The sequence below is a fragment of the Perognathus longimembris genome, chromosome 4 (genome assembly GCF_023159225.1).
Source record: "Perognathus longimembris pacificus isolate PPM17 chromosome 4, ASM2315922v1, whole genome shotgun sequence".
NCBI classification, from domain to species: Eukaryota; Metazoa; Chordata; class Mammalia; order Rodentia; family Heteromyidae; genus Perognathus; species Perognathus longimembris.
The window spans coordinates 50,068,903-50,095,190 of record NC_063164.1 but is presented as its reverse complement, the minus strand read 5'-3'; the positions used below and the strand labels follow the sequence as shown (position 1 = coordinate 50,095,190).

Here is a 26,288-nt window from a genome sequence, read left to right as displayed (position 1 = left end):
GTGTTTGACAGAGTATCACTGTTGCCCAAAATGGTCTTGAATTCATGCATATGAGATCTCCTGCCTAGCCTCCCAAGTAGCTGGGACTGTAAGTGTGTACTGTGTCTACCTACACAAATTTATCTTCTGACTTACCTATAATTTCTAACACTGTAGTTTTTTTTTAAAGGTAGAAGTGGCCTCACAAAATTATGAAGAGAGGGGCTGGGGATATAGCCTAGTGGCAGGAGTGCCTGCCTCGGATACACGAGGCCCTAGGTTCGATTCCCCAGCACCACATATACAGAAAACGGCCAGAAGCGGCGCTGTGGCTCAAGTGGCAGAGTGCTAGCCTTGAGCGGGAAGAAGCCAGGGACAGTGCTCAGGCCCTGAGTCCAAGGCCCACGACTGGCCAAAAAAAAAAAAAAAAAAAAAAAAATTATGAAGAGAGTTCAAGAAGTATACAACCTACTAAAAATATGACTAAATCAGGTACATTGTATTGCTGTACAAAAAAGAACCAGTACAGTGTTAGGAGTTAGGAAAGTAGGATCTGTATATTATTGCTGAGTCAGGAAAGGAAGATTTGTGTATTATTGCTGTAAGTTTTCAAAAAATTATTCTTTTATGGTATATTAATGTATAAACTATTCCATTAGCAAGCTATCACACTTTTTAGTTTTCTCCTCAACTATTACAGAGACTGACAAAGAGACCTTAAAAACAACTCAGTGAGAAAAGGTTGTCCTATGATCACAACAGAGAAACTCCATTAAAATATTTTTCTAGCATCTAAAGCTGCAGAATATACAGTAGCTTTACCTAGTTTAACATGGCAGCAGAATGCTAAGCCTAAATGTTTTGCATTCTGTTACTTGAAAGAAGCTGAGGTATAAATCCCACAGTTCATAGACTAGGTGAGATTAGAAACATGCCAGTTCAGAAAAGCAGAAAATAAAATCCTGCAAGTCAACATTGAAAAGTAATAGTTTTAAGGGAATAATTGCAACAAGACTTACGTTGTGCTTTCACATGCTAAATATCACGATAAAGGGCTTATGAGATTAACTCTATATGACAAGTGTTACTATCACCCCTTTTTCACACAAGAAAATTGAGGGGCAAGTTTTGTAGTTATCAAGATGGTATGATTAAGACAAAATTTAATACTTAAGTCTAATAAACCTGGCACCATGGCTCATGCCTGTAATCCCAGCTACCCAGGAGGCTGAGATCTGAGGATCACTGTTCAAAGCCAGCTTGGGCAGGAAGTCAGTCAAACTCTTACCTCCAATTAACTGCCAAAAAGCCAGAAGCAGAAGCTATGGCTCAAGTAGAACACTAGCCTTGAGCAAAAAAAAAACTCATAACACTGCCCAGATCATGAGTTCAAGTACCAGGAGGCACCAAAAACAACAGAACAAAACAAAAAGACTGCTAGGCACCAGTGGCTCAAGTCTGTGATCCTAGCTACTCAGAGGCTGAGATATGAAGATGAGGTATTCAAAGCTACTGGGCAGGAAAGTCTATGAGACTCTTATCTCCAATTAACCACCAAAAAAGCCAGAAGTAGAGCTGTAACTCAAGTGATGCCTTGAGTAAAACAGTCCAGGGACAATACCCAAGGCCTGAGTCTGAACATGCGCCTGTGTATGTGTATGTATGTGTGTGTGTATGTACGTGTTTCCTGAGGCCCTTGGGAACATATGAAAAAACACATAAAACAAAAACCTAAGCATATCTCTAAAACCTAGGTCATTCTAATACTGTTATTTGTGTCCCTTACTAACACTAGAGATGGAGACTCCAGGAAGAGACCATATATGATTAACTATTATTTCTTATTTTCTGTAACTCCACTAGACAAAGAAAACATAGAAACACATGTAGCCCAACAAGGTCAACCAAGGATATAAGATGGCTTGATGGGATCTTTGCATCCTCTAAAATAGCATATTAACTCTTTGAGAAATTACTATGAGGAAGAGGGCAGGTAATCTAGGGTTTCATCGTATTCCCAAAGGAGCCTATGGCCATAAAAGGATTGTTAAAACAAGTACTATTCTAACCACTCTACAAAATGTAGTGCAAATATTAAAACAAAAGATCTTAAATTTCTATCTGTAATTTCTATCTCTAATTTTCATGAAACTAAAGATTCTTCACCTAATATTCATGTAGTTGTGAAGTTTGTATTTTAAAAGATGAGCCATAGGGGCTGGGGATATGGCCTAGTGGCAAGAGTGCCTGCCTCATATACATGAGGCCCTGGGTTCGATTCCCCAGCACCACATATACCGAAAATGACCAGAAGTGGCGCTGTGGCTCAAGTGGCAGAGTGCTAGCCTTGAGCAAAAAAAAGCCAGGGACAGCTCAGGCCCAGAGTCCAAGCCCCAGGACTGGCCAAAAAAAAAAGATGAGCCATAGTTCATCCTTGACTCAATAAAAACTGAGTCCTTGCCAAGATTAAATGAGTAAACAATGCAATCCCTATTCTTGAATGGTTCACTCTATCCAAGCAGACCCAGCATATATACTAGTACAATGTAAAAAGTGGCATATTCTAGCTGTATGATCAAAACACTATATGAGAACACAGAAGATTGGAAGAGGGAAGGGAATTTGACATAAAAGACATTTAAAGTAATAGAATAAAATATTTTACTGTGGTCAGTTAGAAAGAGGTATTAATAAAAGTATGGAAACAATACAATGATAAAAATCCTAGGACAATATGCAGTTTGAAGTCAATTTGATCTAGAAAAGGCTCATATTCAGACAAAAGTAATGGAGAACAGCACCAAATGTTTTTATCGAGATTTGTAAATAAATGGCTTGTAGATCCCACTAAATTGTTTGGACTTTGTCCTATAGACAGTGAATGAAAGGTACTTAAAAATAAAAAGTGAGGGGCTGGGGATATAGCCTAGTGGCAAGAGTGCCTGCCTCGGATACACGAGGCCCTAGGTTCAATTCCCCAGCACCACGTATACAGAAAACGGCCAGAAGTGGCGCTGTGGCTCAAGTGGCAGAGTGCTAGCCTTGAGCGGGAAGAAGCCAGGGACAGTGCTCAGGCCCTGAGCCCAAGGCCCAGGACTGGCCAAAAAAATAAAAAAATAAAAATAAATAAAAATAAAAATAAAAAGTGAATGGTGCAATCACATCCGTATTTCATAAAGACAGAAGTGCCAGCGGAAACTGAAAAAGAGAATAGAAGCGGAAAAACAGTACCCTATACATATATCTCTAGGCCTAACCAAAACCCCAAATAGTTAAAACCTACTCATCTTACATTTTAGAATGAAGCAAGAGACATTAAAGTCACTGTCATTATTCCACTTCAGTCTGGTATTAAAATTACAACAGGAAGTCTTTTGATAGAAAAAAAATAACAGAATCTTCCATATAAACTTGACGATACTGGCACTTCCCCCCTCTTCCTTTCTTTTATAAACAAAATCAAACTTATGGCACCTAACAATTAAAAAAAAAACAAAACAGTAATAAAGTGTATATTCATGAGTGAACATAACCTGTCTACTCAATGAATTCCTCAAAAATAACTATTTAATTGACAAGGGTAGGTAAATATTGCCCAAGTCATCCCCTCTCCAGATCTAAACTGTTCTAAACTGTTCCCCAGCATTTCAGGCCATTTAGAAAAAGAAAAAAATAAATCTAAGAAAAATTATGTATTCTGAGACTTTTTTTTTTTTTTTGGCCAGTCCTGAGTCTTAAAACTCAGGGCCTGATCATGTCCCTGGCTTCTTTTTGCCACTTGAGCCACAGCGCCACTTATGGTTTTTTCTGTTTATGTGGTGCTGAGGAATGGAACCCAGGGCTCCATGTATACGAGGCAAGCACTTTACCACTAGGCCATATTCTCAGCCCCTGTATTCTGAATTTCTGTGAACAAACATAAGGTGAATGGCTTATTTAAAAAAAAAAAAAACCCAAGGCCAGGTGCAATGGTGCACAACTGTAATCTTAGCACTTAGAAGGCTGAAGCAGGATAGATAATCTTAAGTTCCAGAACATGACCCTGCCTCCAAAAAAAAACTAAAAAAGCTCTACATAACCCCCAAGATCTCATTACAGTTACTAAATATTGTGCTGAGCACAATATCAACATACACTTTATGAATGAAGATATGCCATTTTAAAATTACGAAGAAAATAGAAATGAGATGGCAGATAAAAATAAATACAATAAAACTGTATTGGAGTAATGTATTAGAGCCTCCTAACAAAATAAATTAAAACCATTTGCTTCCATAATTCCATAGAGAATAAGCCCCAGATATTTCAAAACTACAAAACTTTCTAAACACAGTCACTCATAATAGAAATTTTATCATCAATATGACAATGGAACAAAGTACACTCCATACCAAAGAAAGGGATAAATTAGTAAATAAACTGACAAAGTTATGAAAATGTTGACTACTGTAAACACCATAGAAATAAAAACAGACATTAAAAACACACAATCCAGGCAAAACAACCCACTACAAAAGTTTATTATAAGCAAAACAAAACAAACAAAAAAGCAAGGGCAGTTCTTTTCAGTAACTCTCACATTCTTACTGGCAAAGAACAAAACATTTATCATGAAAGTTGATGTTGTAAAAAAGTTGTAACAAGGCACTCCAACTCTCCCTCTATAGGTGAAAACAAAATAAGGTACAAAGAACCAGAACCTATATTAGCCCTCAGTGGTTGGTGACACCAGCAGTGATGCTACTATAACAATTCATTACATAGAAGAGCAGTCTCCAATGCTACTGGTCATAAAAATGATGGATGTGGAGTTGAAAAAAGAAAAGAAGTATCTTCTTAGTACACATGGAAGGGGGTAGAAGATTCACAATAGTTATATAATATTTTGGAAGGGGAACTTTCAGCCCCCCAGATCGATTTTATAAAAGACAGAAACATGTAAAAAGGAGGACTATAACTAAGATCAAGATTGAAACTAAAGTAGAGTCAAACTAAAAACCATTCTTAAGCAAATATTCAAGTAAATCTGCAAGATTTTAGAAGAACTCAAAAAGACTTCAATGCATTGGTTACAATGACTGTAGGGCTTTTTTGTTATTTTATTTTGTTTGGCAAGGCTAGGGATGGAACCAAGGGCCTTGTGAATGCTAAGGCAAGCAATTCAACCATTAAGCAACAGCCTAATCCCTAATATTATTTTGAGTAACTGCAAAATGTATTCTTAAAAAAAATAAGATATCCTTTTTAGTTCACTTCTATTTGTAAAACTAATGAACACTAAATTTATAACAAACATTAAGCAATGATTTTCATATTTGCTTAGTTTATTTCACAAATGAAATAAATTAATCCACAAGTTCACACATGCAACTTGGACAAGTTAATAGCTGCTACTCTATTTCCTGGCTTATTACAAAAAATTAATCATAGCTTCTAGTAATAAAATATAAAGAAACCTTGCCATAGAACCATCTTTGGGAATCTGTATTGCAGGACAGGTAAGACTATTTTGTGATTAGACCTCTTAGGCACTATACTAAGGGTAAACAAAAACCCTTGGTTAGGATACTTCTATAACAATTTCAAAATTCAAAATACTTAAACCCCATCTTCAGTGTTCCTGATTGCCTTTTTAAGACCCCTTTACTCTTGAAAATACTGAGCTAAACTAGTATAAATTTGAACTGCACGTGTGTATTTAAACACACACTATATACAACGAGGTATCCTGAATTCGATTCCAAAGCAGAAAATGGACATTAATGGGAAAACTAGCAAACTCCAAATAAAGTCTGTAGTTATTTTAGTTAGTAATATCCGATCAATGTTAATTTCCTAGTTTGGAGGAACACTACCATGTTAACATTTGGGGAAGCTGGATAAAGGATATAAGGTAATTTGATTCTGTAATTTGATTCCTGTAGACTGAAATTATTCCACAATTTTTATAAACACAATTACAAGAAAAAATCCTAATATCTCTCTCATGATCACCAGTAATTTGAATAATGAAGTATATTCCCTAAGTTAATTTTTTGTTTTAGTTTTGTTTTGTTCTTTTGCCAGTCCTGGAGCTTGAACTCAGGGCCTGAGCACTGTCCCTGGCTTCTTTTAGCTCAAGGCTAGCTAGCACTCTACCACTTGAGCCACAGTGCCACTTCTGGCTTTTTTTCTATATATGTGGTGCTGAGGAATCGAACCTAGGGCTTCATGTATATGAGGCAAGCACTTTACCACTAGGCCATATTCCTAGCCCCTAAGCCCATCTTTAAATGGAAAAAATAAACTCACTTTATTATATTTTGAGGTGCAATGAAAAATTATCTGAAATTCACTTTGAACCAGAAAATTTTTTCCCACCAAAGTTCAGCGAAACATGCAAACTAAATCTTACTACCTTTACTCACATGAAAATATCTGTACACAGGTACCAGATTTTCAAATCTACCCTTTATAAGGTTTCTGTGACAAAATTGTATTTTAATTTTATTTTGGCTGACAAATTATAAGGTGTTTGATAAATCTCTATTTCTTAAGATTGATGCTAGCTCATCTGATGAGAAATGTATTGTCAGTAGGGATTGGATAATTCAGAGTTAAAAAATGCTATACAAATATATTTGGCTACAAATTGGGGCTGGGGATATGGCCTAGTGGTAAATGCTCACCTCATACACATGAAGCCTTGGGGTTCGATTCCTCAGCACCACATATATAGAAAAAGCCAGAAGTGGCACTGTGGCTCAAGTGGCAGAGTGCTAGCCTTGAGCAAAAAGAAGCCAAGGGCAGTGCTCAGGCCCTGAGTTCAAGCCCCAAGACTGGCAAAAAAAACAAAAACAAAAAAAAACCCAAATATATTTGGCTACAAATATAGTTCGCTACAATTGGAAAGAGTATTTCTACTCCTGGCCATGAGACTTACATACATAATATTTTCAACTGTAAGTTCCTTTTTCACTTCTCCCCTCCCCCATTTGTAAGCTGATACTTAAACCTAGTAAAGTGATAGTTACAAAAAAAGTGTGTTCTATTTGAAATCTAAAAAATAAAGGTAGAAGAAATGTTTTTCAACATAACCAAAACACTTATTTTGAAACTTCGGGAATAAAGGGAGTTTATTAAAAGGGTTTACTTATTATACCTGGATTAAAAATACATTGCTTCTCAAACAATGTTATGCTTTATATTGTCACCTGTTTACCACGGCACAATTAAGATATTAAAACTACTCACATCGTCCAGAGTATAATATGAAACTAAAATTACAAATGTATTTACCAATAATGTAGTTTAACCTGAAAGTTAACTTTTAATGCCTAGACACCTTAAGTTTTTGCTACTATATATACCAAGTATCAAAGCTGTGTCAATTATAGACTTATAGTATTCGTTATTCAAAACACAATTACACACAGACCAACTTCTATAATCCACCTCAAAAAGTCTGACTGAGAAGGCTTTCAACTTCACTAGGTGAACTCTGCTAAAGCTGTAGCATCGATCCAATGTGAAATCCACAATTAAATCTACAATCTGTTACTAATTTCGTATCACGTTCCTATATAACATTACCAACTCCTCCCGGTCCGATGCCTACACCGTAAGAACACTTCCAAAAGAACCCCCACCATACTTAACAGGGTAATAGTCACCCTAAGAAGAAAAGTTTGACGACCTATCTCAATTTCAAATATGGTAAGCGTTAACAAGCATGTAAATAAAAATCTTGACTTACACTTTTGTTTGTAACATACTCATTTTCAAAAGCTGAAGTAGTAACATCAACAGTCTCTCTAAAGGCTTCATTTACCTTACGTAGGAAATTTGGTGCAAATTTGTAGTGGTGTGCACGGTGAGATTCAACGATTTTGAACGATCAGTAAAAAAGTGAATTCCTGCATACAAAAGCCTAGAAGAATAAGCCCTTTTCTTAAGGATCTCCTACTAAACTCAGATCTAACAACTTCCAGAAACTGCAGGCCCTGGCTTCGTGGCTGCTACTGCCCGCAGCCGGCAGGCTGTGCTTGAGCACGCAGGGCTCCATGAAGGAGTTTGGAGCCCAGCTCAGGGATTGCTCAAACATCCATTTTGGAGAGCTCGCCCCCACCCTCCCAGGCTTCATTTTATCGGGAATTTGGAGCGCGGGCCAACGTGACAATTCTGAGAAAGCCCGGGCTTGGCTCGGGATCCAAACGGGGCCGGGCAAGGGCAGGGACGACGGGGCGCGTGTGGCGGCGGCGCGCGCGGGCGCCCTTTTGGGCGGGCAGCGCAGGCCCGGGATGGCGGGCGGGCGGGCGGGAAGGCCGCGCGCGGGACTTACCGCTCCGGCGGCGGCGGCGGCGGCGGCGGCAGCGGCGGGGGCCCCGGCGGCGGCCGCCTCCTCGTCGTCGTCGCCCGGCGATGGCGGCCCTATCTTGCTGCAGGTAGCGGCCAGCAGAGCGAGCGGTGACGGCTGAGTGTCCTACCCCCGAGGGGCGGGTTCAGAGAGGGAGACAGGGAGGGGGTGGCGGTTAGGGCCCGGCGCGCTCGCACAGGAAGTGCGGCCCGGGCCTGGCCTGGCCTGGCCTCGCCTCCCTGGCCCGCGACGCCCCGGAGAGCTCGCCCGCGCTCCGCTCCTGCACCTTCTCGGCCCGCGCTCCCGAGCGCCCGCTGGCCCGCCCGCTGGCTCGCACGCACCCGGCCCGCGGCGGCGGCGGCGGCGGCGGCGAGCAGCGCGCCGGGTCCCCTCCGCCCGGAACCCACCCCGGGAGGGCGCGCACACTCACACACGCACAAAAAGGCGGCGGGCGGGGGAGCGCGGGCGGGGTCGGAGCGTTGGCGCCTCGGGCGGGCAGCTCCCGGGGCGGGGGAGGGGAGGGAGGCGCGGGGAGGGGGAGGAGGGGAGGAGGGAGGGGAGAGGCGAGGGGAGGAGAAAGCGGCGCGAGGGGGGAGCCAGGCCGCGCTCCGCCGCTCCTCACCTGGGCCGCCGCCGCCGCGCCGTTTCCGTGCTGCTGCTGTTGCTGCTGCTGCTGTTGCTGCTGCTGCAGATACTCGCCGTGGCCGCCGCCGCCGCCGCTGCCGCTGTCCACATCCAAGGCAGCCATTTCCTCTTGTTTCACGGGCTTTTCGGGAGCTGCAGGCACAGCGGGGGGGGGGGTTGGGGGAGGAAAGCGGGCGCGCGCGAGGGAGGGGGCCCGCGGGCCGCGGCGCGATTCCTCCGCGCCGGGCCGAGGCCCCTTCCCTCCCCCTCCGCCCCCGGCGGCGGCGGCGCGGCGGCGGCTCCCTCCTCCCCTCCTGCTGCTGCCCCCGCCCGCCGCGGCTGTAACCCTCCTCCTCCTCCTCCTCCCTCCTCCCCGCGCTGCCCCTGCCCCCTCTCCTCGCCGCTCCTCTCCTCCCCTTTCCCTCCGCGGCGCTCGCTCCTCTCGCACCGTCAGTCACTCACACACGCCCGCCCGCCGCCCGCGCCCGCACACTGGGGGACGCGCTCCCGGCGGACTGCGCCGCCCGCCCCGCACCCGGCGGGGGAGACAGCGTTGCTGGGCTGGAGGGCTGGGCCGTGGCTGGCAGGGAGGGCAAGAGGGCGGAGGGGAGTGCGGCTTTCTGCCTCTCGGACACTCGGTCGCACATTGGGGCCGGGAGGAGACGGCGGCGGCGGCCCCGAGCAGGCTGTGGTCGGCGGCGGAGGCAGCAAGGGTTGCTCTCTCTCGGCTTTACGTACCGGTCATAGTGTGTTTAGGGCACCTCAGGCGGGGCTCCCCGCCGCCTTACACATGGTGAGGAGCGAAGGCGGCAGCGACGGGAGAGGATGCGGGAAGCGGCGGCGGACACGGCCGGAGCGGTCCGGGTTTTTTTTTTTTTTTTCCTATTTTGATTGACTGTGCGGGAAACACAAAAGGTGGAGCCTCCAGCCCAAAAGGGGGGAAGAGGGTGACAGCCCGCCAGGAAGTCCCGCCCCTCTTCTCCGTTCTTATTTGCTGCCACGCTCTCCATCGTCTGCGCTCATTGGTCCGGACTCCTGTCTGTCGATCCGCTAGGCAGCGCGCTTCCTGTTTGCCCCCTGGGTGGAAGGAGAGAAACAATAAGCGGCCGAGGTTGTGTACGTTCTCGGTCAGCGGCCACTGCTCGAGCGTTACCCCGCTGCGCCCGCCTGGGCCTCCGGCTGCCGCTGCCAGGCCAAGACATAGGCCTCTTCCACCTCCCTGGTTTTCGGAGCAGGCCCCTCCAGGCTTTCGGGGAACTGAGCTGGGGAGGAAGTCCTTCCCCGGTGGCTCGGGCTGCACTCGTCCCCTCCATCTCGGCGGGATCTCCCCAGGGCCTCGGGCTCCCGGAGCTGCCGCTTCCCGGTGCTGCCCGGAGGCCGCCGCCGCTCCGCCCCGGGGCTGCCGCCGCTGCTACTGAGCGCAGCGGACCCGCCCCAAGAGCCCGGAGGGAGGGCGCTGGCATTGGGGGGAGACACCCCCTTCCAGGCCTGAGGAGGATTTTCTCACACGTTCGGCTCTGATTCACTGTCAGAGCCCTCCCGTTCCCACCCCCCCTCCCCCAGGTCTCCCACCCACACTTCGGAGTGCCCTGGAGGCTGGCACTTGGAGCCAGGGAGAAATCTCAAATCGCTTCACACCCGACCGGAGAGCTGTCATTCTGGCCCAGGCAAATTTAAAGTCGATTTTATATGTAGCATGTATACGTCCAATGGGGCAGAATACATTTTTTAAAAATCATAATGATTTTGTTGCACACGTATGACCCTTTTCTGCTTAATCTTGCTGGTAGCAGGTAAAGTATCCCCAGGAAAAGCCCATCTGCAATTGCCAACATTTTTAAGATAGTCTCAATGAACTATCCCTGCCCTTAGAGCAGTTTTAACTATTTTTTTCATTTACTGCGTTTAACATTCCTTCTCTAACATCCTTGCTAATCTTGCTGTGATCTTGGTGGGGGGTGGAGGGCGGGGAATGCACAGGTTTTATTTGTGTTCTGCCAAGTAAGAAGACATCTTTGCTTATTGCCTTTAGCTCTGTTTGCCAAGAAGTTAAATATAAGCGGTGGAAACCGTCCACAATATCCCTTTTCATTAGAAATCTGAGTCAAGCAAGAATTATTTTCCATTATTATGATGATTATATTTTGCGTAATAAATGAGGCTATGGTAGGGGAGGAGGTTTTGCTGTCCAAGCGCTTAAACTAGATTTTGTGTCTACTAAGTAAAAAATTCTTAATCCATTTGTAAGAGACAAAAGTGTGCCTCTAAGTTCCAAAACATTTAAATTTGTCACCTAGGATGGTAAAGTATGGTAATCTGATAGATTACCATGGAATTGACCTAATAAAATACAACAAACATGCACAAGACTTGAAATTCTAAGTCCAAGAATAGAACTCATATCTTTTAATAGAATTGGCCTCATTTAACTAGAAGACTTACTTTGAAAGTTGAATAGTACCATTTACATTTGAGTGTTTAAAGGAAAATGAAACTCATAGATTGAGCTAGTGGGTAGAAAAGAGAATGGCTGAATTAAAGGACAGGACAGAGATGTAAATAAATAGGTCCACAGAAAGGGAGTTAATATTTCTATGATCACTCTGGGCCTGGTTAATGTTGGACAGAGGGTAGCTCATTCCTTGGAAGAGATATGTCAAGAATTTTCTTGTGTTTTTCCAGGAGTAGGGATATCACATGTCCATTTGGCAAAGGATCATTCTAGTCACCATAAATTCATCTCTTTATTGATGCTAATTGCAAGTGACAGGATGCAAAAGCACTTCTTCCTGAGAAAAAGAAAATAACATACCTGAATTAACTATTGGGCTTTGGGTGCAAGGCTCTTAAGATAAATAGATGTGTGTGTGTACATATATGATAATACAGATGTCATAGCAAAAGTACCACTCACTACAGTCAGATTCTGAAAACCTCAGACCACACTTTTAGAAACAGTGATTGTCTTGGAATATCTAAAGGTAGCTGAAAATGAAAACAGATTCTATTGGAGACTCCTATTGGAGTGAGATCTTGAAGTACAGCCAGGCACATAGCTCAAGGTAGAGTGCCTGTCTAACATGCACAAGGCCCCAGGTTTGATCATTGCATTGTTAAAATATACACACATAGTAATTAAAAAGTAATGAAATTTAATTGAAAGATCTATTTTCTTAGAAGGTTACTCTCAATAGGACTTACTACTTATCTACATAGGAAATCAAAATTGCTTAAGAAGCACAGTGCTGGGTATTTTTTATATGCTCTTTCCAAGATGATTTGAGAAAACTCTGTGCTGACCCATTGTTTACCTCATGTCAAGAGAGATGAGTGTCACTTTACCTTACCATCACCTTCCTTACTTGAAGTTTTAATATAAGGGTGTTTTTTTTTTTAATTCTTTGGAATGTAATGAAAAGTGGAAAGTCCCTAAAGGTGGGGTGAGGGTGTGGTTTAGATGGTAGAGCACTGCTCTCCCAACTGTGATGTCCTGGGTTCCTTCCCCAGTGTGACAAAAAGGAAGTCTCCAAAGGTATCTAAGCCCCTACTGACTTAGACTCCTTAACTGCTCTCTCCTTTACAAAGAGATGATTGCACTAACCCTGCTTGATCTGCATCTGTAAAGGACCTAGCCATTGTGTATTAAAAACCCGGCTACTGGGCTGGGAATGTGGCCTAGTGGCTAGAGCCTCGTAAAAAACCAGGATATCCAGATTTACTAGATAGGACAGCTAGGACTATTCCCTTCTGGGCACAGTACAGTTCCTACTTGTACATTTCTGTGGTTTTGAACATCTAAGTTGACCATATAAAGTTGCTAAAGTTCAACTTTTTTTTTTAATGTGACAATTCAAACCCACATCTGTCAATTTCTCCAATCAACATAATCCCTAAATAATCATTTTTAAAGATTCTCCTATCCATTATTTGAAAAATAAATGAAAAACTCAATAAGAGTATAGCTCAGTGGTAGAACAGAAGCCTTAGATTCAATCCCCAGCATGATATAAAAGGCAATCAGTACCTACCTCAAGCAAATCTTCCTGAGAACATGAACTCGTGTTAGCAGCCATATGCTCTGACCAATACTTGACATGTTGTAGATGTTTAATATTAAGAAAAACTGACTAGATCATTTTCTTGTGGGAAAATGATGACTGCAAATTAAAATTAATTGATAAATACTCGGATGAAATTCCTTTAGCCTTATAGTAGTTCACCTCTTGCAAGATCACCTTCTTCAAATGAGTTAGACCCTCATTCTCATTCAGGCTTCACATCAAGGATATAAATGGTGCAAAAGGACTGATCCTCTTAACATTTAAGGAATCTTATTTTCATTATTGGCATTGACATTTCTTTGTATTCAAAGCTTTCTATTGCTGGAGGTGTCGATCTAGCAGTAGATCACTTGACTAGCAAACTCAGTGCTCTGAGTTCAAACCTCAGCTATGGAAAACAAAATCATCTACAATATCCCTGAAGTGATCCAACCGACACTAGCTTTCTAAGTCAGGATAACTTTCTAAGAAAAGATGATTTATGTATTTGTAACATTTTAATCACCTGTCTTAGAAGAATATACAAGACTAAAATTATCTTGTTTGTAATAGCAATCCCAGGAAGAAACTTCATTTAAATAATAATAAACAGCCTATCATTCTTAACCTGTAATGTCCTTAAATGACAAAGAACAACTTTCAGTATTAGAGTATCTTCATATTTATTTCCTGACCAATCTCTGTTATAATGTATTCTTTTTTTTTCTTTTTCTTTTTCTTTTTTTTTTTTTTTTTTTTTTTTTTTTTTGCCAGTCCTGGTGCTTGGACTCAGGGCCTGAGCACTGTCCCTGGCTTCTTTTTACTCAAGACTGGCACTCTGCCACTTGAGCCACAGCACCTCTTCTGGCCTTTTCTATATATGTGGTGCTGAGGAATTGAACCCAGGACTTCATGTATACAAGGCAAGCGCTCTTGCCACTAGGCCACATTCCCAGCCAATGTATCCTTTCTTTTAATCATATAGATCAGACACATAAACTAATTTCAAAATAGCACAATCACAGCCTCTCTGGATGAATTTTTTAATAAAGTGACAGAAAATTAGAAATATTGAATACAGATTTTTAAATTGCTTTAAAGGAATAGACTTTTTCTAATTCCCCCCAAATAGCTGAAATACTACATCATGTCACTCCATTGCAACCCAAGAGCTACAGTAAAAATTATATACCTATTGTTTTCATCTGTTTATTGCTAAAAGGAAATATCTAAAGCTGGGTACCTTATAAAGAAAAAGGTTGTTTAGTGCATAATTTTGGACTGACAGTCCAAGATTGGGTAGTCTCATCTGTTCAGTCTATAGTGAGGGTATCCCCTGGCCCCTGCTTCATTACAACATGGCAGAAAAGAGGAAGAGGAACTATATGCAGAAGAGATGCTAAAGCAAAAATCCAGAGAGATATAGGGACCAGGCGCTGTCTGCAACAATCCTCTCACCAGGAAATTAACTGGGTTCCCCATTGAGAACATTAATTTCTTCCAAGGGGTGGGGGGAAATGCCCTTGTGACCGGATTAAGTCCCACCAGCCCCACCTCTTAAAGGTTCTACTGCCTATCAATAGCACACCCCACTGGCAACCAAAATTCCAGCATGGAAACCTATGGAAGACATATTTGAACCACATGCAAACCACACTACCTATATATACATAATATACACACACATACAGATATGTGTGTAAGAATGCATCATACAACCCATCATAAATTGATAAATTTTGACATACGAAAATGAAATTTAAACTGAAATGAGAGATAATCCTCTCAAATAATTGGAAAACTGAAGAAATATAGCTGTAAGAAGGATAAATATATTTATGTAAAGTCTTAAAATCAAATCCCATCCCATATTATACAGGGATATCAAAGTGTGTGGCAACACTAATGATATCTTTCAAGGCAATGATAAATACTTTTTTCTCACTCCTGGCATCTTGGCACTCAAGTCCTACCCCCAAGTCGTATCTCCAGGCAGACAAATGCTAAATTGTAAATATGATTACCCTTAATGCAAAAAAAGAATGGACTTGACTATATTGTGATTATTTTATTATATCCTCATATTGCTTTCTTTGTCTGAAGTACTATATTTTAACTTCAAAGTCGTCTTGTTGCTAGTGGAGTTTGAACTCAAAGCCTTGTGATCTACTACTTGAGCCATGTTCTCAGCTCTTTTTTGCTTTTGTTATTTTTTGAAGTCTAAATTTTTGCTTCCTGCTTGGCTGGGATGAAAGGCCCAGCTTTTACTATTGTTGTTGTTGTGATGAAAGCCCCGGCTTTTACTATTATTATTATTGTTGTTGTTGCTGTTGTTGTTATGGAGTCCACAAACTTTTTGCCCTGGCTGACCCCCATCTGTGATCTTCCCACTCTCCACTCCCTGACTGACCTTCCTAGTAGCTTAGGATTATAGGTATGAGCCACTGTACCAAGCTTTGAAAGTATTTTAATAAGTGAATGCATGATGAAAGCAGTGAAACAAGTATGCCTACTTGTATCTACTAAAGCTAGAGGTGACTTTAGGCAACCAATTGATGGGGTGGTAGTTGTTGTTGTAGAAAATGACTCAATATGGGGACTGGGAATGTGGCTTAGCAATAGAGTGCTTGCCTAGCATGCACGAAGCCCTGGGTTTGATTCCTCAGCACCACATACACAGAAAAGGCTGGAAGTGGCACTGTGTCTCAAGAGGTAGAGTGCTAGCCTTGAATAAAAAGAAGCCAGGGACAGTGCTCAGGCCCTGAGTCTAAGCCCCAAGACTGGCAAAAAACAAACAAAACAAAAAAAGTAAGAAAATGACACAATATGACTAAGTGTTCCAGCTTTTTAGTACCTGGGGGGAGGAACTGAAATGAGGAATGTGAGGAATAGAACTAGGCCTATCATAAATGTGGTTTCAGATGTGTTGGAGTAGGGGCACCAACAGAACACCAGACACTTGTAAATTTGAATCCAAAGCTAAAAGGAGAAACAAGGGCAGAGTGGAGACTTAGCAGCCTATGCCATCCTCACATGTCCATTTACCCCCAGACATGAAAAAGTCTCCTGTCTTAAATAACCTGGTTATAACCCTGTAGTTGTCTCTAGTGATTGTCTTTTATTCCTTTCTTTGACCCAGGTCTCAAGAACTTACTCTCTTCCTGCTGCCCTTCTAACACTCATTGTATACCCAATTCAGCATTTGATACTGTACGTTTTTCCTCCTTAAAATGATCTCCTTGCTAAAGATATACAATGGAATAAACATAGCCTCTTCAACTACTGGTGCTGGGAGAACTGGGCAGCCATATGCAAAAAACTCAAAGTAGACCCAAGCCTATCACCATGCACCAAGATCAACTCAAAATGGATCAAGGACCTCAACATCAGACCTGAATCCTTGAAACTACTGAAGGACAGAGTAGGAAAGACACTAGAACTTATAGGCACAGGAAGGAATTTCCTGAATAGAGTCCCAGGGGCACAACAAATAGGAGAAAGACTCGACAAATGGGACTACTACAAATTAAAAAGTTTCTGCACAGCTAAGGACATAGCCACCAAAATAGAAAGACAGCCAACGATATGGGAAAGGATATTTACCAGCACAGCAACAGACAAAGGCCTGATATCGGTCATCTACAGAGAACTCAAAAAACTAAGCCCCTCCAAGCCCAATAAACCTATTAGGAAATGGGCAAAAGAGCTAAAGAGAGACTTCTCAAGAGAAGATATAAAAATGGCAAAGAAACATATGAGGAAATGCTCAACATCCCTGCTAGTAAAGGAAATGCAAATAAAAACAACCCTGAGATACCACCTCACCCCAGTTAGAATGGCCTATACTCTGAACTCAGGAAACAACAAATGCTGGAGGGGCTGTGGGGAAAGAGGAACCCTTCTCCATTGTTGGTGGGAGTGCAAATTAGTACAACCACTTTGGAGAACAGTATGGAGGTTTCTCAAAAAGCTCAATATAGACCTACCCTATGACCCAGCCATACCACTCCTAGGCATCTATCCTAAACAGCAAAATCCAAGATATCAAAAAGGCATTTGTACTACCATGTTTATCGCGGCACAATTCACAATAGCTAAAATATGGAAACAACCCAGATGCCCCTCCACAGACGAATGGATCCAAAAAATATGGTACTTATACACAATGGAATACTACATAGCGATTAGGAATGGTGAAATATTGTTATTTGCAGGGAAATGGTCAGAACTCGAACAAATAATGTTGAGTGAGACAAGCCTAGAACACAGAAAACAAAGGGGCATGATCTCCCTGATATATGACTGTTAACAAAGGGAGACGGAGAGACAGTAGAGACCAAGTCTGTGAATACTGTATATGTTCTTGATACATTGTATATTGCATATATGTCAACCTGACCTAGACAAGGGATAGAAAAACAGGTTGTAAGATATCATAAGAAATGTACACACTGCCCTACTATGTAACTGCACCCTCTTTGCACAACACCTTGTAAAAAAATTTATGTCCAATTAATAAAAAAATAAAAAAAAAATAAATAAAAAAAAAAAATGATCTCCTTCCTTAAATATCCTCTGCTTCCTGGGTTTCTCTCAGCGTATATCTCTGTTTTTACAATGTTGTCCCATTGCAACAACAACAATCTATAACAATGCAAAATGTCTATTTTCCCTGCCCAAGACAGTAGCCAATAACCACATAAGGCTGATGTGACAGAGAAACTGAACATTTTTATTTATTCATTTTTATTTACTTTTAAGTGTATTTTTGCCAGTCCTGAGGCTTGAGCACTGTCCCTGGCTTCTTTTTGCTCAAGGATAGCACTCTGCCACTTGAGCCACAGCGCCACTTCTGGCCATTTTCTGTATACATGGTACTGGGGAATCGAACCCTGTGTTTCATGAATATGAAGCAAGCACTCTTGCCACTAGGCCATACTCCCAGCCCCTGAACATTTATTTTATTTTGTTTTAATAGATGTACATTTAAATGGCTATGTGTGGCCATTAGCTATCAGATTGAACCGTGCCTAAGTATGAACATGGCTACAGACTCAAGTTTTGATTCCTTGGGCTATCAGGAGAAGTTTGTCCCTGAACATTGATCATTCCTACAACTCCAGCCCCTCTCTCTAAACTCAGTCCCAAGTCTTATCTTAAGTTGTCCCTGACTGGGTTCCTGTTCCACGTTTGTAGATACCATAAATTCCTCTTGAATGTCTCATTTTGTCTCAGACTCTAAATGCTCAAAGCTAAGACCCTAACTTCCTTAGAGATGCAGATTTACCCTCCTTTCTGACAGTTTTCTACCATGATGGTTCTCTTAGAAGTCCAGACAAAATCACATGAGTTACAACATGCTGGCAAATTTTCCTACACAACATCCTCTTGTTGAAACTACAAAAGTTACTGAGCTCCACCCTGCAAGACACCTACCCTGGAGAAGCAAATAAGAAGCAAAATATACTATCCTGAACAATAGTTCTCAAGATATCAAAAAGACATATGCACATCCATGTTTATCGCTGTACAATTCACAATAGCCAAAATATAGAAACAACCCAGATGCCCCTCTACAGATGAATGGATCCAAAACATGTGGTACCTATACACAGTGGAATACTACATAGCGATTAGAAATGATAAAATATTGGTATTCGCAGGGAAATGGTCAGAACTTGAACAAATAATGTTGAGTGAGACAAGCCTAGAACACAGAAAACAAAGGGGCATGGTCTCCTTGATATATGACTGTTAGGGTTGGGGGTGGGGGAGACAGTAGAGACCAGGTCTGCGAAACAAAAAACTTCTTGTCAAGTGGTATTTCCACATGTTTGGGTCAGCAACCTTACATTATGTATCTAAAACCAAACAACTACTAAACATAAAAAGGTCTAAAATAGACCTCTCAGTGGATCACAATAGTTCAACAGCTATGTATATATGACCATATAAGACAAAGATAAGCAAACTCTATTGTTGACATTATATTTAAAGTTCTAGGTGAATTTCCTTGGGCATACACCATGTGGCTACTGTATATGATTTTGGTACACTGGGTAATGTATATATGCCTACCTGATCTAGGGAAGGGAAAGAAAAACAAGGGTGTAAGGTATCACAAAAAATGTACTCACTGCCCTATTATGTAACTGTACCCCTTTTGCACAACACCTTGTCAACAAAATTTAATTAATAACAAAAAAAGAAACAAAATATAAACTAAACACTGATGGCTCCTATCTACTCAGGAAGCTGAGATCTGAGGATGGCTGTGTAATAACAACTTGGGCAGGAAAGTCTGAGACACTAAAGTCCACTTAACCACCAAAAAGTCAGAAGTAAAGGTATGGCTCAAGTGGTGAAGGACCAGCCTTGAGTGGAAAAGGCTAAGAAAGAGTGTGAGGCCTTGTGTTCAAGTCCTCATACTGGCACAAAAATAGAAATCATACATGAATCAAAAGAAAAGACACAATGAAGTCTAAACTACACAGTCAATTAGGGTAGAATAGTTAGTGGTAAAGCACTTGCCTAGCATTCACAAGCCCCTTATCCAGTCCCCAGTACTGCTAACAATAAAATAAAATAGACCAGATGTATTGCCAAAGAACTTTCCAAATTCAGAAAACACTGGTCAGGCAGCTCCTTCTGGAAGGCATCAAAGCTTGCTCTGCCATGGCTGGACCTGCTGCTCAGGGCTCTAGGATTTCCTGTCCTTTGTGTTCTACAACTGTCACCCTATTAATTTTCCTTTCCCTGGCCCAAAAAACCTTTAGTGATTCCCATACAAGGGTATTTCTCACAATGGCTCACTGTCCCAAAGGCAGGAGATCCCTCCCTGTGCCCTGCGCTCCTTTGAATTCTGAGACTTTAAGCTTCAGTTCAAGTCACAACCTCTTACCATACAGCAATTGCTTCCACCTACTGGTAATTCCCTCATCTTATGCTTCCATTGCACTTGAAGAGGACACCTCAGTAGCACACATCATTCAAGAGTTAGCATTGTCAGCCCCAATTTAACCCTAAGCACATTGTGCACAAGCATAACTTACTCTCTGTGATTCTTACACAGTGACTTTCAAGGAGAAAGAGTTATACCCTGAAAACAAAACAGCTTTCTCTGATTGCCTTTGGTTGACATTTAACTTATTTAAATTTCAAATATATTAAGGGAAAATGGGAGTTTTCTTATGTCTTATCAAAAAAAGATGCATTGCTTAATGAAAGGGATCAGGAAACATTTCTATAATATTCAGCAAATAAAAGATAACAAATAACTATTGATAAGACATTGATCTTTTATGATTAATGTTTCAAACTTTTTCTTTTAATGAAGAAATTGATAGTAAAACTGTGGATTGTAAAGCAGCACAAAATAAGTACTCACCAAGCTGGGTACAATGGTTCACTCCTGTCATCCCAGCTATATAGGAGGCAGAAATAAGAAACTCTCTGTCTACACCAGCCTAGACAAAAATTTATGATCCCATTTAAAAAATAACCAAAAGAAAACAGAGCTGGGGGATGGGGGGAGGGGAAGAGTTGTGGCTTAAGTGGTAGAACACTTGCCTAACAGAGGCCAGGCCCTGAGTACTTACCAGTTGAACCATTAAAAGTTATGAGGAGGGCTGGGGATATAGCCTAGTGGCAAGAGTGCCTGCCTCGGATACACGAGGCCCTAGGTTCGATTCCCCAGCACCACATATACAGAAAACGGCCAGAAGCGGCGCTGTGGCTCAAGTGGCAGAGTGCTAGCCTTGAGCGGGAAGAAGCCAGGGACAGTGCTCAGGCCCTGAGTCCAAGGCCCAGGACTGGCCAAAAAAAAAAAAAAAAAAGTTATGAGGAAGCCGGACTGTGGTAGCTCTCACTTAAAATCCTAGCTACTCACAAGACTGAGGTCTGAGGATTGAGGTTCAAAGCCAGGCCAGCAAGAAAGCCCATGAGGCTCTTATCTCCAATTAATCACCAAAAATTTGGAAGTAGAGTTGTGGCTTAAGTGGAAAGGTGACCAAACTTAGGGACAATGCCCAGGCCCTAAATTCAAGCCATAGTACCCGCACACAAATATATACATGCTATATTTGTTTAAATCCCATAATCAGGCTTGGGAAAATGGCCTAGTGGTAGAGTGCGCCCCTCGTATACATGAAGCCCTGGGTTCAATTCCTCAGCACCACATATATAGAAAAAGCCAGAAGTGGCGCTGTGGCTCAAGTGGCAGAGTGCTAGCCTTGAGCAAAAAGAAGCCAGGGGCAGTGCTCAGGCCCTAAGTTCAAGCCCCAGGACTGGCAAAAAAAAAAAGAAAAAAAAAAGGAAAAATACCATAGTCAACGATTTACTTATTCACAACATTTGAATTATTATTATATTATTTATGTTAATATATTATTTATATAATTGCTATGTGATTTTTTCTACCATGCTTAGTTTCTCACAAGCCCTTTTTTTACTCTGTTTTGAACATTCTGACTTGAAAGTCCTCTTGAGAGTTTTACTATGTAAATTATACTTATTTTGTGTACGTGTGTACATATATATGTGCACATTCATGTGCACACCAATACTAGGGCTTGAACTCAGGGACTCATGCTCTTACTCAGATTTTTACTCAAGCCTGGCACTTTACTACTTGAACCACACCACCAGTTACAGCTTTTGCTAGTTAATTGGAGATAAATGTCTCTTGAATCTGTCTATTACCCAGGCTGCTTTCGAACTGCTGCCCTCAGATATCAGCCTCCTAAGTAGCTACAATTATAAGCCTGAGCCACCAGTCCTGTACTTCACTTTTTTAAAGAAAGACTGAATTAAATAAAAAGATTCTTCTGTGAAATAATCTTTCTCTTTTGTGGTTCCACAATAAACTGAATAAGCGACTTATCCGCTTATGTCCTTAGTCTACTCAAGTCTGTTCATTCCTTCTTGTATTGGCTGGCCCTCCCTCTAGTTCTGTATAACGAACTTACTGCATGGCCCTTCTTCCAAGTCATTGCCATACAAAATGAGTAAAAATGGTCTGAATATTGATTGCTGGGGCTTTGTAATCCATCTATTCCATACTTTGATATCAGAATCAATGTTTAATCAGTAGTTCATCCCTATGTAACTTCTGGATTAGTTGTTTGTATACTATCTTTTATGGTACTTTATCCAAAAGCCCAAATGATTGATAGCTTCCCTCAACTGATATGTATTATTAGAGCCAGAAGTTATTTCACATCAGTGAGGCAGATAAGCTGTGAACCCATGTTTACTTTTTTTTGGGGGGGGGGGGACAGTCTTGGGGCTTGAACTCAGGGCCTGAGCACTGTCCCTGGCTTCTTTTTGCTCAAGGCTACCACTCTACCACTTGAGCCACAGTGCCACTTCCGGCCTTTTCTGTTTATGGGGTGCTGAGGAATTGAACCCAGGGCTTCATGCATGCTAGGCAAGCACTCTACCACTAAGCCACATTCCCAGCCCCCATGCTTACTTTTAAATGAAATCATAGCAGTCCAAAGTTCCTATTGGCTGTTTTCCTACAGAATCTACTCCAATGTCATCTTCTCTGAACAAAACTTTACCCAAAAGAAAGGGATATCTGGGGACTGAGCAAAAATTTTATGAGGATTTTACCTATTATATTTGTTATAGACATAGTTAAAGTGTTTCAAGTCCCTTTGTCTTCATGGAACAATCTAATGATCTATTAAGAAACAAAAAATATTTCGGCTATAAGAGTAAAAATCAGGTGGTCATAATTTGTAGAACTGCACCTAAAAAAAGAGTTGAGAGTTTTATGTTGTAAGTTATACTTACTGTGTATGTGTGTGTGAGAGTGCATGTACCCGTGCACACCAATACTAGAGCTTGAACTCAGGGACTCACTCTCACTCAGATTTTTACTCAAGGTTGGCACTCTACTACTTGAGCCACGCTGTCAGTCTCTTGAATCTGTCTTTCTAAGCCAGTTTTGAACTGCACTCTTCAGATATTAGCCTCCAAAATAGTTAGGATTATAGACATGAGCCACCAGCACTGTACTTTACTTTTTAAAGGAAAGAATGAATTAAATAAAAAGATTCTTCACTTTAAAATGCTTGCTAGGAAGGGTATGGCTTAATGGTAGACAGCTTGTCTAGGAAGCACAAGGCCCTGAGTCTCACAGACTTTCCTACCCCAGCTGGCTTCAAACCGCAATTCTAAAACCTCAGCCTCCTGAGTAGCTAGGATTATAGGCATGAGCCACCAGCCCCCAGACCCACTAGTTATTCTTGAGAGAGTCTTATTTCCTGCCCCAGCACATGACTAGACCATGATCCTCCTATTTGCACTTCCCACCATAGCTGAGATGACAGGCATGCATCACCATGCCCAGCTTTTTCCATTGAGGCAGGAGTCTAGTGGACTTATCTGTCTAAGATGGCCTGGAAACCCTTAATATCAACCATCTCAGCTCACAATTAAGCTCACAATGCTTCTGCCTCAGCATCCTGAGAGCTGGGATTACAGATATGTACCATCATGCCCAGCTATTTATCTTACTTTTAAATAAAATTTTTATTTCGGACACTTTTTTGTTGTTCTTTTTTGGTAGTGGTGATTATATTGGAGTTTAAACTCAGGGCCTCACACTTACTGATCTGGTGCTTTGTTACTTGAACCATACCTCCAGCCCTACTTTTTGCTGGTTATTTTTTGCAGAGGTGGAGTCTAGGATTGTTTCTTCCCAGGCTAGCCTTGGATGACAGTTTTACAAACCCTAGCCTCTTGAGTAGCTAGGATTACAGGTGTGAGCCAACAGTGCTTGGCTTGAAATATTTTTTAGAGTTATAAAAAACAAACATAAGGGGGGTGGGGGGAATGAGGGAGGAGGTAACAAACAGTACAAGAAATGTATCCAATGTCTAATGTATGAAACTGTAACCTCTCTATACATCACTTTGACAATAAATAAGAAAAAAAATAGAAGGTTGCAGAATAAAATAGAATTCTTATATATCTTTAACTCTGTTTCCTCAATGTCAACTGACAAATCATCTGAGTTTTTTTGGACTGGCTTGGTTTTTAGCAATGAAATTCCCATATCCCAAGCAACCTTTCTCCCAGGTATCCTCAGCTGGCAATGTTACCATACACTGTCATACTCGTATCATATGTTATAATGGAACATTTGTCAAAGCATTCTTACCAAATTCTAGACTTTGTTTAGACTTCACCAGTTTTTCTACCAATCCCCCTTTGCTATTAGAGGATTAGTCAAGGATACCACATTCACCATGTTTAGGCCTGGAGTCTACTGACATTTTCTCTTTTGTTTTTTTCCTCTTGACCCCCACAATATCTTCAGTATTAAAGGAGTATTGCTGAAGCATTTGGTAGGATGTCCTTCGATTTGGATTTATCTGATACCTTCCTCATGTTTAGTTTGTGTCATGGACTTTGGGGGACTAATGTGTTTGGTTTATTCTGTTGGGGGTCCTGAGGTCTGAACTCAGGGCCTTGCACTTGCTAGGCAGGCACTCTACCCCTTCAGCCCCCTAACTTGTTTATAAACTACAGAATATCAGTGCTTATTTTCATGGCTACATTATAACCATTACAGACTTTAAATTCCACAGAACATCATTTTCAATAAAAGAGATGAAAGTAAATCACTTTTGATAATAAATCACTTTTGAATAATCCAAGATTATTCAATAAGTTAAAGTGAACTTTCTGATTCTAAATATGAATTTCATATTACTGTTCTAATTGTGAGAAAAGCCTTCTTCTCTATCAAAGTAGGTCACTTGCTTTCTGTCAATCTTGTGAGAATTACTTTTCTGAAAAGTTCCTGCTTTGGCCAGATGGCTTGGCCCTTATTGATTAAATTTTAGTTATATCCATTTGTGACTAGACTTTAATTAAGATATCCTGTTACGGGCTGGGCATATGGCCTAGTGGCAAGAGCGCTTGCCTCATATACATGAGGCCCTGGGTTCAATTCCCCAGCACCACATATACAGAAAACGGCCAGAAGTGGCGCTGTGGCTCAAGTGGCAGAGTGCTAGCCTTGAGCAAAAGGAAGCCAGGGACAGTGCTCAGGCCCTGAGTTCAAGGCCCAGGACTGGACCAAAAAAAAAAAAAAAAAGATATCCTGTTACAAGATGGTTGCATTTTAGTTATATCTCGTTCCTGTTAATTAAAATATCCTTTTGCAGATTGTGAACCTGAGCTCATCTGAGCAGAGGGGCAGGGCCTTCTGAGTTAGGGGTAAAAAAAGAAGGAGCTTGCCTTTTCTATGTATTTGCCTGGTTGATTTTGAGGAACAGTGTACCCTTCTGCAGAAGTAAACTTTGTCTTTGATGAGTTCCTTTCCAGTTAATGTCCTTATTCCTATGCCACACCCCAACATCATAAGCCATATCTAACATAAGAAAGACATAATCAGGGCTGGGGATATGGCCTAGTGGCAAGAGTGCCTGCCTCGGATACATGAGGCCCTGGGTTCGATTCCCCAGCACCACATATACAGAAAACGGCCAGAAGCGGCGCTGTGGCTCAAGTGGCAGAGTGCTAGCCTTGAGCGGGAAGAAGCCAGGGACAGTGCTCAGGCCCTGAGTCCAAGGCCCAGGACTGGCAAAAAAAAAAAAAAAAAAAAGAAAGACATAATCAACCATCTTAGCAATTTTCAAGCATACCATCATTGTTATTGACTATAGTCTTTATGTTGTACAATAGATCTTGAGCTTATTCCTCCTAACCAAAATTTTGCAAGCTTTGACCATCATCTCCCCACTCCTGCCACTTCTCCTAGAATCTAGCATTCTACTCTGTCTCTGAAGGAGGTCCTTTAATTCCACGTGAGGTCATGCAGTATTTGTCTTTCTGCATTTGGCTTATTTCACTTAGTGTAATGTCCTCTTGTTTCCTTCATATTCTTTTCTAAGGCTGAGCAGGATTCTGTGTGTGTGTGTGTGTGTGTGTGTGTGTGTGTGTGTGTGTGGTCACTGCTCACCTTTTGATGGACACCTTAATTGGTTCCATGTCTTGACACTTAGGAAGAGTGCAAGAGTGCTACATGGGTGTTCAGGTGAGTCTTCCATTGTCATTACCATTGGATATGTACCAAATAGAGGCATGGCTGGATCACATATACTAGGGATTTAATATCTCCTCCCAAATTCATGATGACATTAAATCATAATAATAGCAACAAGGGAGACCTTTAAGAGGTGACTTGGTTATAAAGGTTCTGCCTTCCTGGATTTATTTGGTTCGGAGAAATAAGCTCAAGAGATCAATTGTACAGCATGATGACTATAGTCAATGGCAATGCATTGTATATT

The 26,288-nt window shown here is 41.7% G+C and overlaps 2 protein-coding genes across 3 annotated transcripts in view; both read right to left on the bottom strand.

The window, feature by feature from the left end:
* Nucleotides 1-9,814, bottom strand: part of Sp3 (Sp3 transcription factor) — a 48,613-nt gene extending 38,799 nt beyond the window's left edge. Inside the window, exons 1-3 of one of the 2 annotated variants that reach the window (XM_048345230.1) lie at nucleotides 9,677-9,814; nucleotides 8,937-9,091; nucleotides 8,300-8,440 (exon numbers count right to left, since the gene is read on the bottom strand). In XM_048345230.1, coding sequence (XP_048201187.1) covers nucleotides 8,300-8,440; nucleotides 8,937-9,091; nucleotides 9,677-9,683 — 303 coding nt within the window. In that variant the 5' untranslated portion in view covers nucleotides 9,684-9,814. The remainder of the gene's footprint in view (nucleotides 1-8,299; nucleotides 8,441-8,936; nucleotides 9,092-9,676) is intronic. The other variant, XM_048345231.1, reaches the window with a different exon arrangement.
* Nucleotides 9,723-10,401, bottom strand: LOC125350550. Its single transcript, XM_048345232.1, has 2 exons — nucleotides 10,092-10,401; nucleotides 9,723-10,015 (listed from the first exon to the last, which is right to left on the bottom strand). Exons 1-2 carry the CDS (start codon nucleotides 10,399-10,401, stop codon nucleotides 9,723-9,725), a joined length of 603 nt encoding a protein of 200 aa, XP_048201189.1.
* Nucleotides 10,402-26,288: the final 15,887 nt, after the last annotated feature.

Coding starts and splice junctions, on each gene's coding strand:
- LOC125350550 (XM_048345232.1), bottom strand. CDS start 10,401: ATGCCAGCGCCCTCCCTCCGGGCTCTTGGGGCGGGTCCGCTGCGCTCA. Junction 10,016..10,091: donor GCCCAGGCGGGCGCAGCGGG/GTAACGCTCGAG, acceptor CCTTCCACCCAG/GGGGCAAACAGGAAGCGCGC.